The 16,686-nt window shown below is 30.6% G+C and overlaps 1 protein-coding gene across 1 annotated transcript in view; it reads left to right on the top strand.

Moving 5' to 3' along the window:
- Positions 1–16,686, top strand: part of LOC117170826 (bone morphogenetic protein 4) — a 92,367-nt gene that overhangs the window by 59,117 nt on the left and 16,564 nt on the right. The window contains exon 2 of the mRNA XM_033357869.1: positions 14,789–14,906. Within this exon, the coding sequence (XP_033213760.1) occupies positions 14,789–14,906 (118 nt within the window). The remainder of the gene's footprint in view (positions 1–14,788; positions 14,907–16,686) is intronic.

The following is a 16,686-nucleotide window of genomic DNA, read 5'->3' as shown; positions in this document are numbered from 1 at the left end:
CCCCCTATAAGCGAAAATATGCGTTTTCGTTAGAAATGTTTCAGACAAAAGTTTCAGGGGTTTGGACGAGGATCTGAATGGTGACCTTGAAGCTGACCTTGGCGTTGACCTTCAAGGTTATTTCAAGGTCAACTTTTATTTTTCAAATAGAAATTCCTATTTTCCATACCGCCAATCGAAAGAACGCAAAATTTCACGTTTAGATATGCATCGAGGTCATGTGACCCGATGACCTTTGAGGTCATTCCAGGGTCGTATAGACTCAAACAAGGTCTAGACGGCTGATTAGCGAAAACATGCGTTTTCGTGAGAAATATTTCAGACGAAGGTTTCAGGGTGTTGCACGAGGATCTGAATGTTGGCCTTGAAGCTGATTTTGGCGTTGACCTTCAAAATTATTTCAAGGTCAACTTTTATTTTTCAAATGGAAAAAATTTATCAAAACAAACAATGGAAACAATTCATCAAAGTCGCATGACCTTGATGAATATTTGAACGTACAATTTTCCGTTCCTTCGATTGGCGGTTTCAAAAATAGGGGTTTCCATTTGAAATATAAATTTGACCTTGAAATAACCTTAAAGATCACCGCGAAGGTCATCTTCAAGGCCACGATTCAGTTCGTCGTACAAAACACTGAAACTTTTGACTGAAACATTTCTTACGGAAACGCATATTTTCGCTGATCAGCCGTCTAGACCCTGTTTGAATTTATATGACCCTGGAATGACCTCGAAGGTTATCGGTTCACATGACCTTGATGCATATCTAAACGTAAAATTTTACGTTCTTTCGATTGACGCTGTCAAAAATAGGGGTTTCCACTTGGCAAATAAAAGTTAACCTTGAAATAACCTTGATGGTCAACGCCAAGGTCAGCTTTAAGATCACCATTTAGATCCTCGTCGAAAACCCTGAAACTTTTGTCTGAAACATTTCTCAAGAAAACGCATATTTTCGCTGATAGGGGCGGGGAGGGGTGTCCGATACTTTTTGATGACCCTGTATGTAAGTAATGCTTTGCGTAATCTTTAACTGAAAAGTAAATAAATTGTGACCATCAAAGCTAGAAGTAAGTATACTGTTAAATTGATGGAGTGCAAAATTTATAGGTTACAAGTTATTTTCCGATTGTAAATTATAATGTACTAACCACATTTTGACAGATTTGATGAAAGATATTTAATTATTTGTATATTGTACTTCCCACTCTTCTTTAAAGTGAAACACTCAATGCCCAAAATTACAAAAAAAGGAGCTGATCTGAAAGGACGTGGCACGAAACATTAAAAGAAATGAATGAACAGAGCAAGGCGCATTTTCTTTTTCGCATTTCTTATTTCACAATAATATTCTCATTTTAAGAATATTTTCTTCCTTTGGTTAGAATATGCATGTAAGAACATGACGCTATTAATATTAGAATATCGTTTTGTCGGTGTAGTGCCGCGCGCCCAGCGCTCGATGAGAATGTGCCTATTAATTTTCAAATAATTTGAAGACCTTTCTTATCAAATATAATTTGTTTACTCACGACCCTACACAAGTGAATTATCATTCCTTTCTTTATGTAACAAAACATATTTTACTTGCATAAACAATTATAAAAATTTCCTTAAAAAAATCAACGCTGTCATTTTCACTATTCACAATTGAAGTATTTTTAATTGCAAATCTTGAAAATTCAAAAAATTTTTATTGTAAATCTTCAAAATTGAACTACAAACCTATTACAAAGAGTTAAAAATTAAATCATTTTAAACTACAGAATTGGCAAGTGTAAATATTCAAACTTGACCTATATATTCCAAAAATCATTAAAAATTACATTGTTTTGAAGTAAAAGAAATTAAAATTTGGTTATTAAAAATCGTTATTTAATAATGTAAATAATGTATAAATTAATAATTTGGTTGACTGAAAAATAAACTGTTCCATTATTAGTTGCTAACCTATAATTTTTAGTTAAAATAAAAATTCGACTTTTGGTAGAAAATTAATATTCATGGTTGAAAATGCACTTTTTTCTTTAAGATTCAATCCAAATATTTATGGAATTGCTTCTTTGGCTATGTCTATGAAAAATTAATAAATAAATATATATATATATTTATATAAATTAACAAACCTATAAAATAATACTTGACTACTCATTCCGAATTTCAGAACGACGAGACAGTTCGTACATTTGTTCCTGCTTAAAAATGTAAAATGGTTTAATTTAGATATAACGTTTTAAATGTTACGGTTACTTGTACGGAAAATTTCCTAATACTATTCAGTTCATTCCAATTAAAAATTTTCCAATTCTTATTACTTCTGTTTTTAAAAAGTCCGAATTTTCGTAGTTTTATAATTTGCTTAGTTTTGAACGCTTTTATCATGCTTCTTTAGATTTTGAAAGCTTCAAAGTTTTAATTTTTTATTGATTCCGAATTTAGATTTAAGAAAACATTGAATGATAAGCTGTTAAAATTGAAAATCTATATGAAAATCATCAAATTTAAACGATTAAATTTCGAAGTTAAAAATTTTCTCTGTCTACATTCTATTATAAAACTGAGTTTTTTTTAAATGATTTATAAAATAGAAAAAAATATACTGATTGTTAGTTTTTGGACAGATATTCTTCTATGAAAAAATAGTTCATTTACATTGATTTCTTTAACAATAGTTACCTGATTTTCTTTTTACTTTGATATGTCGAAAAAAGCTGCAATCCTTAGCTGCAATTCCTTACAAGATTTTTCACAATTCTGGATATTATTATTCTAATTAATAATCATTAGAATTCAATAAACAGACGGCATCATCTCGGAGGTGATTCTTGTCTTTCCGAAATTCTGAACGTTATAAGCAAGGACGGTGGCGGTTAACGCTCGGATGGGTGATCTTCGTGATTCCCACTTTAGTCGACTTTTCTTCTGTCCGACAGAGGTTTGGCGCTAAGGATGTGTGTAGGCAATCAACACTATTAAATGTTTACATCCAAAGTCCGCCTTCGATAACCAGCTGCACTCAGGAATTTTGGTTTTGCTGCAGTTTTCCACTTCATTTACGAAATGTTCAGGCGAAAGTGAGCGCTCCCATTGCAAATCCGGCTGCAGACAGTGAAGTCTTTTAATAATGAAAAAACTAAAGATTGAGTGCGTCATGTATAATATACAATATCTGCCGATTTCATGTAGAAGATTGGATTTAGATATGTAAAATCTACAAAGGTATTAAAAAATCACAGAAAGTAATAATTCCATTTTCCTGCATTTTATAAATCATTATAAAGTTTTGATAAGTCTGGTGTATTCCTCGTGTTGAAAATTGTAAATACTAAAATCTGAAATCTCAACGCTGCGAATATTTCCAGACATTACATAAAGGGGTCAACAATTTTTAAATCGTATCCCCTGGTTAGATATAAAAAGAAGAAAATGTACACAGATTGTCTTAATGGCTGGATAAGGAGATGGTTCAGGGTTTTAGATACGTAGTTATCAGCCAATCCAGACATGCTTCACGAGTGGAAAATCTGTCTTTGAATGAAGAAGGGGTTAGGGGGAAAAGAGAAAATCAAAAAAGGTCGGAAACGTTGTGATACTGAAAAAACGTTAATTTTTCAGCCATGCCGCCGAGCAATTATCACAATCACTCGCTGACTGCTCTCGTGAATCAATTTAAAGGCCTAAGTTCAATTGTCTCGTAAATCAACGCTCACGACTCTTCAACCGCCTCCGCGCGTTTTCCTCATCTTGCGTCAATTTATCGTTTCTGGGTGAACGTCCCATTCATAACTTGCGATTTCATAATTTTCATAACTGCAGGTTATTCACAAGTTCTATCAATGGTACATGTGAAATGGTCTCCACTTATCTTTATTTATTTTTATAATTTTTAAACTCATTTTCAAACGTTTATTCAGTTTATTCATTCGATTCACTACATTCAAATTATTTATTTCATTAATTATTATAGTTTCTAACATAAATGAACAGGGTGTCTACTATTTAGTAGGATAACCAATAAAAATTTTAATTTTTGAGTTTTGCTAACGCTATCCAAAACTGTCTTCCTTTTCATGTACTGTCTTCCTTTCCAGCAATCAATGCTAGCGTAAGTTTTCTTTTATTTAAAAAAAATTATGTAGTGGTCCTGGTCCCCTGTTTTAGGTCTGACAATAAGCTTTCTTCTTAGTGATTTTTATCATTTCATTTCAATTCTTTTAAACAATTTTTTTAATAAAAGAAATTTTATGGCATTTTTTCGTAAAAGGAAGAAATTTAGTGGAGTCTATATGCAAAATTTAAAAATTCAACTCTTTAATGGGCACACAGTTTCTAGTCAACAAATGATTGTAAATTTCCAGTCGATACTTGATTTACTCCCAGTCAATTTTTAATTTTTCCCGCTCAATTATAAAGTGGCCAGAATTTAACGTGTCACGCTTACCCTGCAAAGAATTTATCATAAAGGTATATCATTAATAATAATAATAATAATAATTTTTGGTCAATAACTTTTTCTTGTTTGTTTCAAACTTCGCCCTTTCATAATAGAGACGCACCAATTCCTCTTTCATTGTGGTATCCCAAATGATGCTCTCCCACGGTATTTCTGTTGAGGTGGTTGGTTGCAAACAGCTAGTGCTAGCCAAAGCATCCTCAGCAGGGACAGTTGATGTTCCACTGCTTACCCTTTGTCGCAGATGTTCTTGCTGGTCAGCTGTTTGATTAGTGAGATCTGCCTGACCATCTCGCAGCTCACCATCGCCACCGTCCCGCATGCTGTGGCCCCCAGCGGTGGCTCCAAGGGCGCCCCGACGATCCTTGGGAAGAGACAAGCGTTTCAAAATCTTTAATATATTCTCCATTTTTCATTGATGGGTTTTGGTGTTCTACTTAGTCCCTCTCCTCTTCGTTACCAGCCTATTTGGCATGGGAAACCCTGTCAGTAGCAATGCTACCTTCAACATTGCCGTCAAAGTCATAAGAGGTATTTTTGGTCAAAATACTTACAATTCGGATTCGGAACAAAAAAAATTAAAAATAATTTTAATTTGGAATTTGAACATGTATTTATTTTGAATTTTTTCTTCTAAATCATAATTAAAATACATGTACAAAGATAGAATTATTATTCTTCACGATATTATCTGTTCCAATGTCAAACTTATAATTCTTTACGGGCATTTGTTTTATATTTAATATATTTATTTCCTGCCCAAACTCCGCATTATAATTGTTTTAGAAAATCCTATATACCAAGTCGCAAATAAATTCATTTCCAAAATGCCCTGTTCCAAGTCAAAATCATATTTAGTTAGAAAGTTTTCTATTATAATTCTAAAATATAATAAGACAATTTTTTTAATCAACGTATGTCGTCGTCCCGAAATTCGAAATGAGTAGTCAAATATACCCTGTTCCATGGCAAATTATAATTCTTTACGGAAACTCCTTGTCCGAAAGTAAACATGATAAATAATTATTCTTAATGAATTTTCCTGTGCCAAAATCAAAGTTATGATTCTTTACAGAAATTGCCTGTCCAAAGACAAATATTACAATTCTTTACGAAATTTCCTGATCCAAAGTCAAAATTATAATCCTTTACTAGAATTCCCTGTCTCAGTTGTCAAAATTATATTTCTTTACAGAAATTCACTCTTCCAACTCGAGGTGCAGGAATAAAATATATGAAAATACTTTTCATTTGCATATTATTAATTATTTATTATATTTTTATCATATTTACTTGCCAGATTTCCAATTTCCCGGTTTAATTTAAAAATAATTCATTGTAATATATATATAAAACATTTGATCTTTAAAAAATATGTATTTGAATTCATTTTAACCTTTTAATACTTAATAGATTCTATCTTTTAAAATCTAAATTTAGAAACAATTGAAAATTGCAATAAAACAGGGAGCGTACTTTAGGTCGAGCTTCAAATTCTAATATTTTAAAATTAAAACTATTTAATGTAATTCTATTCGATGGCATAAAAATTCTTTTCATTCCAATTTGGCAGAACCCAATTTTTGAAGATTTCGAATTATGTACATTAAAATTTATTTCCGCAACTCAAAATATTCTAGCTCCAAAATAAATCTTAAATCGATCTCATAAAAAAGAAATTAATCAAATCAATATACCACTTAAAAAAAGCATTTAAACCTGATTACAATATCAATTTTTAGGCATTAAAATTTTAAGTAACCAGAATGGATGATACTGGTAATTTGAAAGTAAATAAATTGAATGTAATTCGAATTAAAAGAAATCCTAAGTTTGTAAAGCTAATTTAAAATCAAATAAACTTGAATATGCATAGAACGGGAAAAGCATTTAAAAATTTTAAAAAATTTTTAAATCTTGAAAATTCTTATCAATTCTAGCACTAATGCATTATTACCTTCTTACTGATATAATGTTTAAAGAGTACCAAAGTGAATTAGGAAAGCATTTTTACATGTTCGTATACAGTCTTTTTATTTCCTATTTTTTCCTGAAGAGGAAAGGAAAAGGATAACAGCTCCATTTTCTATTAATATATTCCTACTGGTCTGAGGATACGAAATATATGTAAAAATAGAGTTCCGACCTTGTAATAGGCGTTATGTTTAGTGAGTCGAAAGTCAAGGGTAGAACAGGATGCGAAACTTCAAATGAACTTGCCGAAAAGCCGATATTTGGTGAAGGTGGATAAGAAAAAAATGTTAATTTGAGTGGAAGGAGATAGGTAAATAAAATGTGTCACCTGAGTCGATGGAAGGGATCTACATTTAGGAATGATAGGTAACAGAAAGAATGTTTCAATTTCTGAAAATCTCGATGATGGTTAGAAGGATTTTCTTGTCCTATTTCATTTCGAAATGGTGATGAATTTGCCGTCTGGAGACTTCTTTAAAACCGTGGGAGGTTATCTCGAATGTTTAATTTTATTTCGTGGAAGGGAGTTAACTCCGGATTTACTGTCTGCATATTTTAAAATTAGGGATTTAACTTAATCTAAAGCACTGTTTTATTTATCATACTTTATTATAAAGATTTGTAGATAAAATATAAAAACTTTTCTTTACATCAATTACTGTTCGGTAATGACGCTGAGAATGTTCTTAAGCTGACTTTACAAAATTATGATGACATAAATGTTGGTTAGGAACTTGGAGTCTGAAAGCAAGAAGATGATTTTAATTACGAAAAAGGTATACGGTGACCAGGTGCCTTTTTGAAGTGCGAGATAAAAATCTCCTTTCCTAGGTAATTATCCTGAACGCTACTTTCTCTGTATGGAATTTAGAGAAAAAAAATATTTAGAAACGAACGGAAGCAGACCTTGGGGCATTCGAAGAAAACGCCGTCAGAGGATTTGAAACAACTAGGTGCGTCATCTACACGAAAGTCCGTCTGACAAGCAACCTCATCAGAGACTGGCCACTTAAAATCGCTTAAATTGACTGGGTAGTTCCGGCTTGGTTTTTTTTTTTTTTTGCTATACCTATATTTTATGTGCAATTTCGTATATAGGTGAATGCAAACATTTCATTCACTCGGTTCAGAAACGAGTCGTTTTATTTCATACATTATCTAAGAAGAATATTAATATTCAATGTTCTGACCCGAAATCCGACAACGTGACTTCACCTCCGAAAGCGATTGTATATTTCTGACAATTCTTTTGAAGTCAAATGTGAATGAACTGCCTGATGAAAGGAAGGAGAAAAAGATATTTTTGGTCAGCCGGAGGTGCTAATAAGTTAGTCAGAGTCACGTTATTGCATGTTATTGCAGGTAGTATAATAAGATTGCTATGATTCCAAATTGAACTTTAGAATTGTATGACTTCCAAATAATAATAATAATAATATTAGGATGTGAATTTTGAAACATTAATTTTTAAAGTATCGTAATATTTCATTGTTTAAGTCACAAGAACCACCATTTTTAAAACGCAGATTTTATAATGTCCATTCGATGATATTCTCATCTTTTTAAGTCTTATATTTATTATTACGCAATTTGAATCCATGAAGCTTTAATTGCTCTGAATCATAAAAATTCTTGATGATTTTATTTATTTATTTATTCAGTTTTTAATTTTTTCAATTTTGAAAGCTTGATATTTAGTATTGTACTTTTCTAATCGATTTTTAAGTTATAAAGTTTCGTCGTTTTCATTTTAAAAGCATCCAATTTTAACGTTTTACATTTCTAAGACTTTTTATATCAAATATTATTAATAAAATAGCAAATACAAAGCTTTTGGGCCTTTTTTCATGTTTTTCTACAATGTTGAATATTTTAGTGTAAGGTTATACTGTCAATTTAGTAATTTTAGTAGTTAGTAAATAAAAAATGGGCAATTGATAAAATCTCTATCTAATAATATTCAAGTTTTAATTTCTTCAATTTATAAATTCTTTAAAAATAAAGGCTTCTTTAAAACTATCGTACAATTTTAAGCCTTTTCGATTTAGAAACAAACCATTTTTAACATTGTGAAATATTTTAATATAAATTTATCATTGTTCCACTTGAAATATTGTATTACCTTTCAGTTCAGTTTGACTATCTCATAATTATATCTCCTCAATTTTGAGAGCTGGAATCTTAAAATCCTAATCACTCAGTAAATATTAAAAAGCCGCAAGAAAATACGGCATATGTACAGACATTCTTTTATCAAACTAAATTTGTATTAATTTATTATAAAGAAATAATACAATGCAAAACTTCAAATTCATTAAAAACAAATTTCAAGCAACTCAAAAAACAGGATATTTAATACAATCATTTTTTTCTGGAGACAGAATATGTTACTTTTTCCAAAAAATAAAATTCTCTGAGATCCGATTATTCGAGAAAGATACTTTTTTCCACTGTCGCAATAATTCACGTTTTCAAATTTGTTACTTTTTTTACTTTCTTAAGACAAATTGATAAAAATTCATTGAAATATTTAGATTGATCAATTCCTGCATAAAACTCGAGACATTTGATCTCTATTTGCGCAAAGCATTCAAGAATCAATGGCATCTTATAACTAAAAAGGATGCACTGAAAAAATATTTTTCTTGGAAAACACATTGATCTCTGGTTAAAATAAATCTAGTTCAAGGGACATGTTTAAAGCACTTCGAAATTACTTGAATTTTTTTAAATGCCTTAAAATATTTCAAATCATGTAAAATCTATTGAAATGCCTTAACATTATTCAAAGCTATAGAAATTTTGTTTGAATTTCAAAAAATTTCATTAAATGTTTTAAAATCTTTGACATCCTTTCCAATTATTGAAATTATTTAAAAATTCCTCAGTCTTTTGAAATATCCTACAATATTTCTAATTCTTTAAAATCTTTTGTGAATAAATTATTTGAAGTTAATTAAAATATTATAAATTCCCGTGAAGTTACATAAATTGTATAGATATTTTCTAAAATCCTGAAAAATTTATTAAAATACCTTGGAAACTTTTAGAATCTTGCAAAATCCCTTGCAACCTTTTCAAATATCCTACGAACTTATAGATCCTATAATATCGTTCCATCTCTTTTTAAATTCTAGCAAATACCTTGAAATAATCCCTTCAAATGATCGAAATCATTTAAGATTACAGTAATCTTTTAAAATACCATAAAGTATTTTAAAAGAATTCCTGAAAATTGAGAAATAGCTATAAACTGAAATTCAATAGTGGTTATGTCATAGCTTAATTTATTGAAAGACAAATTAATAAACTAATCTTTCTATTTTAAAAAAAGTCCTATGCTTATACACAGGACCTGAAGTGTTATACGGACCAAGCGCGACGTGCAGCGATATGAAATGAAGGCGCCGATATAATCTTTATTTTTTAAAATCTATCTTTAATAATTCAGATCAACCTGATAGTACAGTTACCTCTGATTATATTGGGTACTTTACTGGCGCCTAGAACCCCAATACACCTTTTAACTTCCCTGGCTACTAACAATAAAATAATAATTTGATTATTTATCGCTTTCCTGTACCAACTACACGCAATATTTTTAATTTCCAAAGGAAAATATGTTCACAAGATTTTCTAATAAGTATTCTCCACAAAAAAAACTTGCCAACTCTCTTCGCGTAATTGTTTTTAAACCCCTATGCGAATTATTAGACTTTAATTTTGGTGTCCTATTTTATCGAGAGGTGATATTATTCGGCAAGAAAAATTAAAAACCCTATAAAATTTACTCGTAACACCTTAGAAGACTAATTTTTTCATTTGGTGTTTTCTCCGTTTGCACTTTTCCGACTTAAATTGTTCTTGTAGAGAACGGCTCAATTATGTTTGTGCGTGTTTGCGAGACTGTTTATGTTTTTGAGGGGATTTGTCAAATAGGCTTCATATCATCTTGAATGATGAAGAGTGTGCCGAGAAAGTTATTCACGCTTTCTTGTCTAATACCTTTTCAGCACTTTGTTTCATCTTTTCTGTCACACCCCTTTTTCTCTTTAGTGTCCTGCTCTTCAGCGACTGTAGCTTCACGCTTCACTTAATACGAAGAGTCATCGTCTCAACACAACCCACTTCGCCCCTACCACTCACAATGTGATACGCGTCTCCAACGTTTGTAGACGTCTCGTAATGCGTCGGAGAAAGGAAATGCACATGAACGCTCTGACAAAGCTTATTGCTGTTGCAGAGATCACCTACGTCCATTAAGATAATGTGGAGGCATTTGCGAAATGAAAACAAAAGAAATCCAGACGTTTTAGACGCTCCTGCGACTGAAATCATCGAGGCTATTATTCTTTTTCCTATACTTAAAAAAAGTTTCCTGTGCGTCTCTTGATCTCTGGGAAGTTCTGAAAGACGGTTGGCTCCTAAAAGCAATGTACGTAGGCGGTAAAGCGAGTTCAAGGTTAAATGAATAACTAAGTAATTAGTTTAATAGCAGACAGGGTTTTAGTCAAGGATGCGTTATAGGGATCGTTAAAGTGCGTGGAATAGCGAATACATAGATGATAAAACTGTTACGGTAACATTAGATCAGTGGAACATCAGATGTGCAAAGAAAGTTGAGTAAAATAAATACTTGCATAAAGACCATAAGTCTTAAGGTTCACGTAAATAAAGCAAAAATTATTGTACTTGAAAGAACGGATGAGAAAACTGTATGCAACATTACCTTATAGTCTTAGACTTAGGCGAGAAAGGATAGAACAAGTTAATAATGTATATCTTGGAAGATGATTTACTAATTATGGGAAGGTATTTGGAGAGGTATCGAGGCATATAGAGGATAGGAAGGTCTTCGGCAGTATAGGAACTATTACTAGAAGTAATTATATGATAAATAAAGCTAAAATTGCAATATATAGCTCTGGACTTGCACTCACTGTGTTTTACGATAGCGCGACCTGGACATTGCGATCGTTTGACCATGTTGAGAGAATGAAGGGAGAACGATTGCTGAAAAAAAGTGTGTTTAGGTTAATGAATGGTAGCGCACCCAGAGGCCGACCGTTGAGAAAATGGTGGAAATATGTAAATGAGACTCTTCAGCAACAAGATATCAAAAGCCATACGAACACGAGAGCAGCTTATAGGAGAAGGTGTATGGATGCAAAGGAAACTAAAGTGGCATGCAAGGACAGGAAAGTGTGGAGAAAAATAGTTTATGAGAGATGTGCAATAGGATTCTAATGGAGAGCTTTTCTTATTTATTCAGTTTGTGTATTTTTGTGTGAATTGTAATGTATGATGACTTAGTGACGCTAATCGCCTGAAGTAATCACTGAAGAGGTTGACCAGCGACTCGTGTCGGACCGATGATTCGGAACGAGCGTGCACGCGGGGACTCTAGATTGATCTAAAGTTTATCCCTTCTCCTACACATCCCTTAATTACTTTTACCATATGAATTTCTTAATCCCCAGTAGATTAAGGAGGCTAGAACCGGAAAAGTTCCACTTACCCCGAGAGGGATTTGTCTTAATAATTTAATCATAATAATAAATAAATTTATCTTCCTGGCCTTCCTGATATTCAACAAAGTCAGAGATGTTCTGAGGCTTTGGTCATTTATGACAGATTTTCTATTCACATGGAATTTTCTTTAGCTTTATCAAGTGTTAGAGTTTCGTAGGAAACCCTCATTCCCAGCCCGACTTAAAAAGTTTTATGAGACTTGATAATACAAATTACAGAGGAGACAGCGACCGGGGTTGCTGGGAAATAACCCAGAACTATTTTTAAAACCAGAAAATTTTCAAGTTCGTCTTTGACAAAAAAGAAATGTAAGGTAAATTTATAAATTCAGATGAAAGTGAAATTGTACTACATACTCAACTCTCAGGGAACCTTGGAAAAATGTGCTTCCTATTTAAGGATGTACGGTCCGTACAACAAATCTCAAAAGTTTCCTATCTTTAAAACGATTTATGAAATATACAGAAAAGATCTATTATTAATTTCTGTAAATCTTGATGGAGGCTTCCAAGCACACTTCAGATAAAAATAATTCAGGTTAAAATTGTTTATTTAACAGTAGTTATTTGAAGGTTTAGTTTCCCTTTCTTTGTAGAGAAAAGTTAAAATTTGTATTTGATTCTAATGATCAAAGGCTCATTTTATTCTTTGAAGGATTCTCTACAATTTTATTTGTGTGGTGTTCATGAAAATTTGAACTATGAATGTTTATAACAATAATAACTGCATGATTTCGAAGAATAAAATGAGACCTTGATATTTAGGATTAAATAAAAATGGTAACTTTTCCCTAAAGAGAAAGGAAAAACTAAACCTTTAAATAACTACTGTTACATAAACAATTCTAATCTGAATTATTTTTTCTGAAGTGTGCTTAGAAGCCTCCGTCAAGATTTACAGAAATTAATTATTGATCTTTTTTTGTTGATTTTATAAATCTTTTTAAAGATAGGCAACTGTTGAGATTGATTGTGCGTAGTGAACATCCTTAAATTCTAAATATGCAAACTAAGGAAAATGAGAAAAATTTGGTTATCTGGATCTTTATCCTGGACGTTTTTCTTATAGTCCGATTTCCTTTGGAGATGGTTCAAATTGAACCTCATGGAATTTAAAATTGAGATAAAAATCAAGTTAGCTATGTTATATTGTCAATTTGTAATAAAAAATGAGGAATGAAAAATGTGCAAGAAAATTTGTTATCTTACTTAATGACTATCTCTACAAAACGCTGACTTGAGGTCGCTTATCAATATCTCCTCGAATTGATTTTTGGAATTAAATTTCGAACTAGAGTCAAATACTAACTAGAGAAAATAGATCTGGAAAGCATAGTCGGGAACGGTTTCGACTGTATATCCCAAGAACAAACTAAGTGAACTAGAATCTAATTACAATCTGATGAAACCTCGATCAAAAATGCATCAGAGCAAATAAGTTTAATTCTATTGAAAAACTTGAATTTAAATATGTCCTAAAAACTACGTATAAATGGCGTAAAAAATATAAAAAATGGGGTCTAATAAGACTTTAAAAACTTTTAAACAGTAAATAAAAGTACTATTAATTTATTTTAAAATAAAATTACATATATTTAAAAATAAAATAATTGTAATTTTATTATACTCAATAACTTTTTTAATACAATGTAGGGTAAAAAATTAATCAAAATTGTTAAAGCTTTTGAAAAATGTAAAAAAAATAATGCATAAAAAAGTATCCCAATTTTCGACGTATTTCGTGACGCTAGAATTCCATTTAAATTTAGGCGAATTCACTTGCATATTATACTTTTATATTAACATAAACCTAAAATTCACTTAAATTAGCGTAATTTATCTTTAAATGCAAGTGAATTTACTAGATAATCAATTTAAATTCTGGTGAACTCATTTTTATCAAACTTTATTTAAACCAAACGAAAGCATAAATTATCTTTTTATCGCTTGAAATGTACTTAAATCTATGTAAATTCATTTACTCTATAACTAAATATAAATTAACGATAAGTATACCAATGATTATAATCAGCAAATTGAATTGCTTATCAGTGAAATTTCTCTGATTCATGATCACATATGCTGTGATTGCAATCAATGGATTACTTATAGCTGATTAATGAGCGAATTTTCGCCCATTAAGATTTAAAGATTGAACATAAATTCGTTTTATTTTATTTTAATTCGCGTCAAAATCATTTTAATTTAGTTAAATGCTCTTGAAAATGAGTTGGATAAATTATAATTCATTAAAAAAGATGAATTTACTTGAAATAGTTTAATTCCTTTTAACGCACTGATTACTTCAGACACTTGAATTCTGAATTCCCTACATTACACTTGAAATTCTCTTCAATTTAGTTGAGTTTAGTTCAATTCAATTGAAATTTACTCAAATTCTCAATTCACTTGATGTAACTTGAAATTCATTTGAAATCATTAGAAAATAAATGAATTATTGACTACAAAAAAGAATAGAACAAAAATAACAGAATAACAATTGAATTTACTGTTATACAATTGGGTTCACACCTAAAATCTCTAAAGTTTTCTTGAATTCAGATAAAATCAATTGAATCTCTTACAGGTCAATAAAGTTTACGTTATTTCACTTAAATTTCAGTTGAATTTACTCGAATTCCAATACATTTATTTTAATTAATTTTTTACTTTAAATATCCTCTTAAATGAAACAAATGTAAGTGAAGTCGTTTAGCCGCTGGTAAAAAGTGAAATCGAAAAGCGAAAGTTTATAACGTCCATAAATTCTAGTTATGATTTCATAAATAAGAACTAATCATAAAGTAATAAATTATTTTTATCCACAGGCTAACATCAGCCAAGCTGAGTACGTAAGGGCGCACAGAGACTACCTATCGAGGGTACACACAAATCATGGCCAGGGGCATGAACGGCGGAAAAGACTTTTCACAATTCATCCATCAGGTAATTTAATATAATACCTAAATTTAATATAATATACACATATATATTATGCGCATTATCTATTATAAAACTGAAGCCTATATGAGAAAGTATCTACACAGAAAAGGGTCAATCCATGAATTACGTAAAAGTTTTTTTCGGGAGGGGTTCGGGAAAATGTTACGATCTATTGCGTAATATTCTTAACAAGTCAACCTGACGTGAAATCCTTGTATCCAAAATGATATATTAATATAATTAGCTTATTATTTTCATTTGTTCCTATCATTCTGTAAAAAAATATCGATAAAAACAACATTTTTGACCAATTTTTAAATTACTATTCAGAGAACTTCCAAATATTTTAAAGGCTTTTTAGGGAATTTTAAAGGATTTCCAAGGAAAGTTTCCAATTAATTTCAATAGATTTCAAAGGATTTCAAAGTTTTTGGGCATTTTGAAAGAATCTAAGGAACTTTCAAAAGCTTAACAAAACTTCAAGCTATTTCGAAAGATTACAAATGATATAAAAAAATTTCAAGGAATTTCTAAGGATATGACAGATTTTACAGGATCTTCAAATTTTAGGATATTTCAAAACATTCTAAGCATTTTAAATAGCTTTCAAATGATTTAAAATGTTTCGGGGTTTTTAAAAGATTCCAAGGGATATCAATATCTTTTGAAGGATTTTAAAGATTTTAATATATTTTAAAAGTTTAAAAGGAATTTTAAAAAGCTTTACAAAATGTTAAGCTATTTCAAAATATTTAAAATTATTTCAAATTATTTAAAACTATTTTCAATTTTGAGGTATTTTATAAGAATTTGAATGATTTGAAGGGATTTAAAAAAATTACATGCGGTTTTAAAGAATTTCGGAAAATTTACAAGGATCTTACAGGATCTATTAGTTTTTAGAATATATTATTATAATATCCAAGGGATTTTTAAGTGAATTTATAATCATTCCGAGCAATTCAAATGCTTTAAAGGATTTCCATGGTTTTCAATAAGGTATTTTAATGAATTCCCCAGGATCTTAAAAGATTTTTATAGGATTTCAAGGAATTTTAAGAAATATCAGATTTCATGTAACCTTACTGAAGTTCATTTCTAAAATTTCGAGGGATTTAAAGAGAAATCAAAGGATTGGAAACATTTTAGGGTATTTTTAAGGATTCCAAGGAATATCATGAGATTTCATGTAACTCTACGGCGTATTCCAAAGCATATCCAAGATTTGAGGAGTATTTTAGTATTTCAAGGTATATCCAAGGATTAAAATTTGTTTAAGATTTTAATGGAAGTTTAAGGTTTTTGGATATTTTAAAAGATTCGAAGGAATTTCTACCGATTTCAAAGGATTTAAGCAATTTTAGGGCATTTGAAAAGATACCAAGGAATTTTCAAGAGCATTAACAAATTGCAATGCATTTCAATAAATTTAAAGTATGGACAAAATTTTAGATTCTTTTGTAGAATTCCAGGGAGGTTTCAAGAAATTTAAACAGTTTCAAGGAAATTCAAGGTATATCATCAGATTTCATGTAACTGTACGGGATTTTATAAAATTTCAAAGAATTTATTCACCAGAACTGAAGGTATTCAAAGAATTTCAAGTTTTAGGGTATTGAAAAATACGAAGTGTCTCGTCGTCCCGAAGTTCGGGATGCCTAGTCCAATATTTTTTATAACCTTAAGTAATCGTCCCGATTTTTTCGGGACTACGAGTCCATACCTCTTCCACCCCTCCCCCCCCCTTTCAGGACGACTAAACATATTATTTATTATTACACCA

Source organism: Belonocnema kinseyi, chromosome 4 (genome assembly GCF_010883055.1).
Source record: "Belonocnema kinseyi isolate 2016_QV_RU_SX_M_011 chromosome 4, B_treatae_v1, whole genome shotgun sequence".
Classification (NCBI taxonomy): domain Eukaryota; kingdom Metazoa; phylum Arthropoda; class Insecta; order Hymenoptera; family Cynipidae; genus Belonocnema; species Belonocnema kinseyi.
The sequence above is the reverse complement of the archived record's forward strand: the minus strand, read 5'-3'. Positions and strand labels throughout refer to the sequence as shown.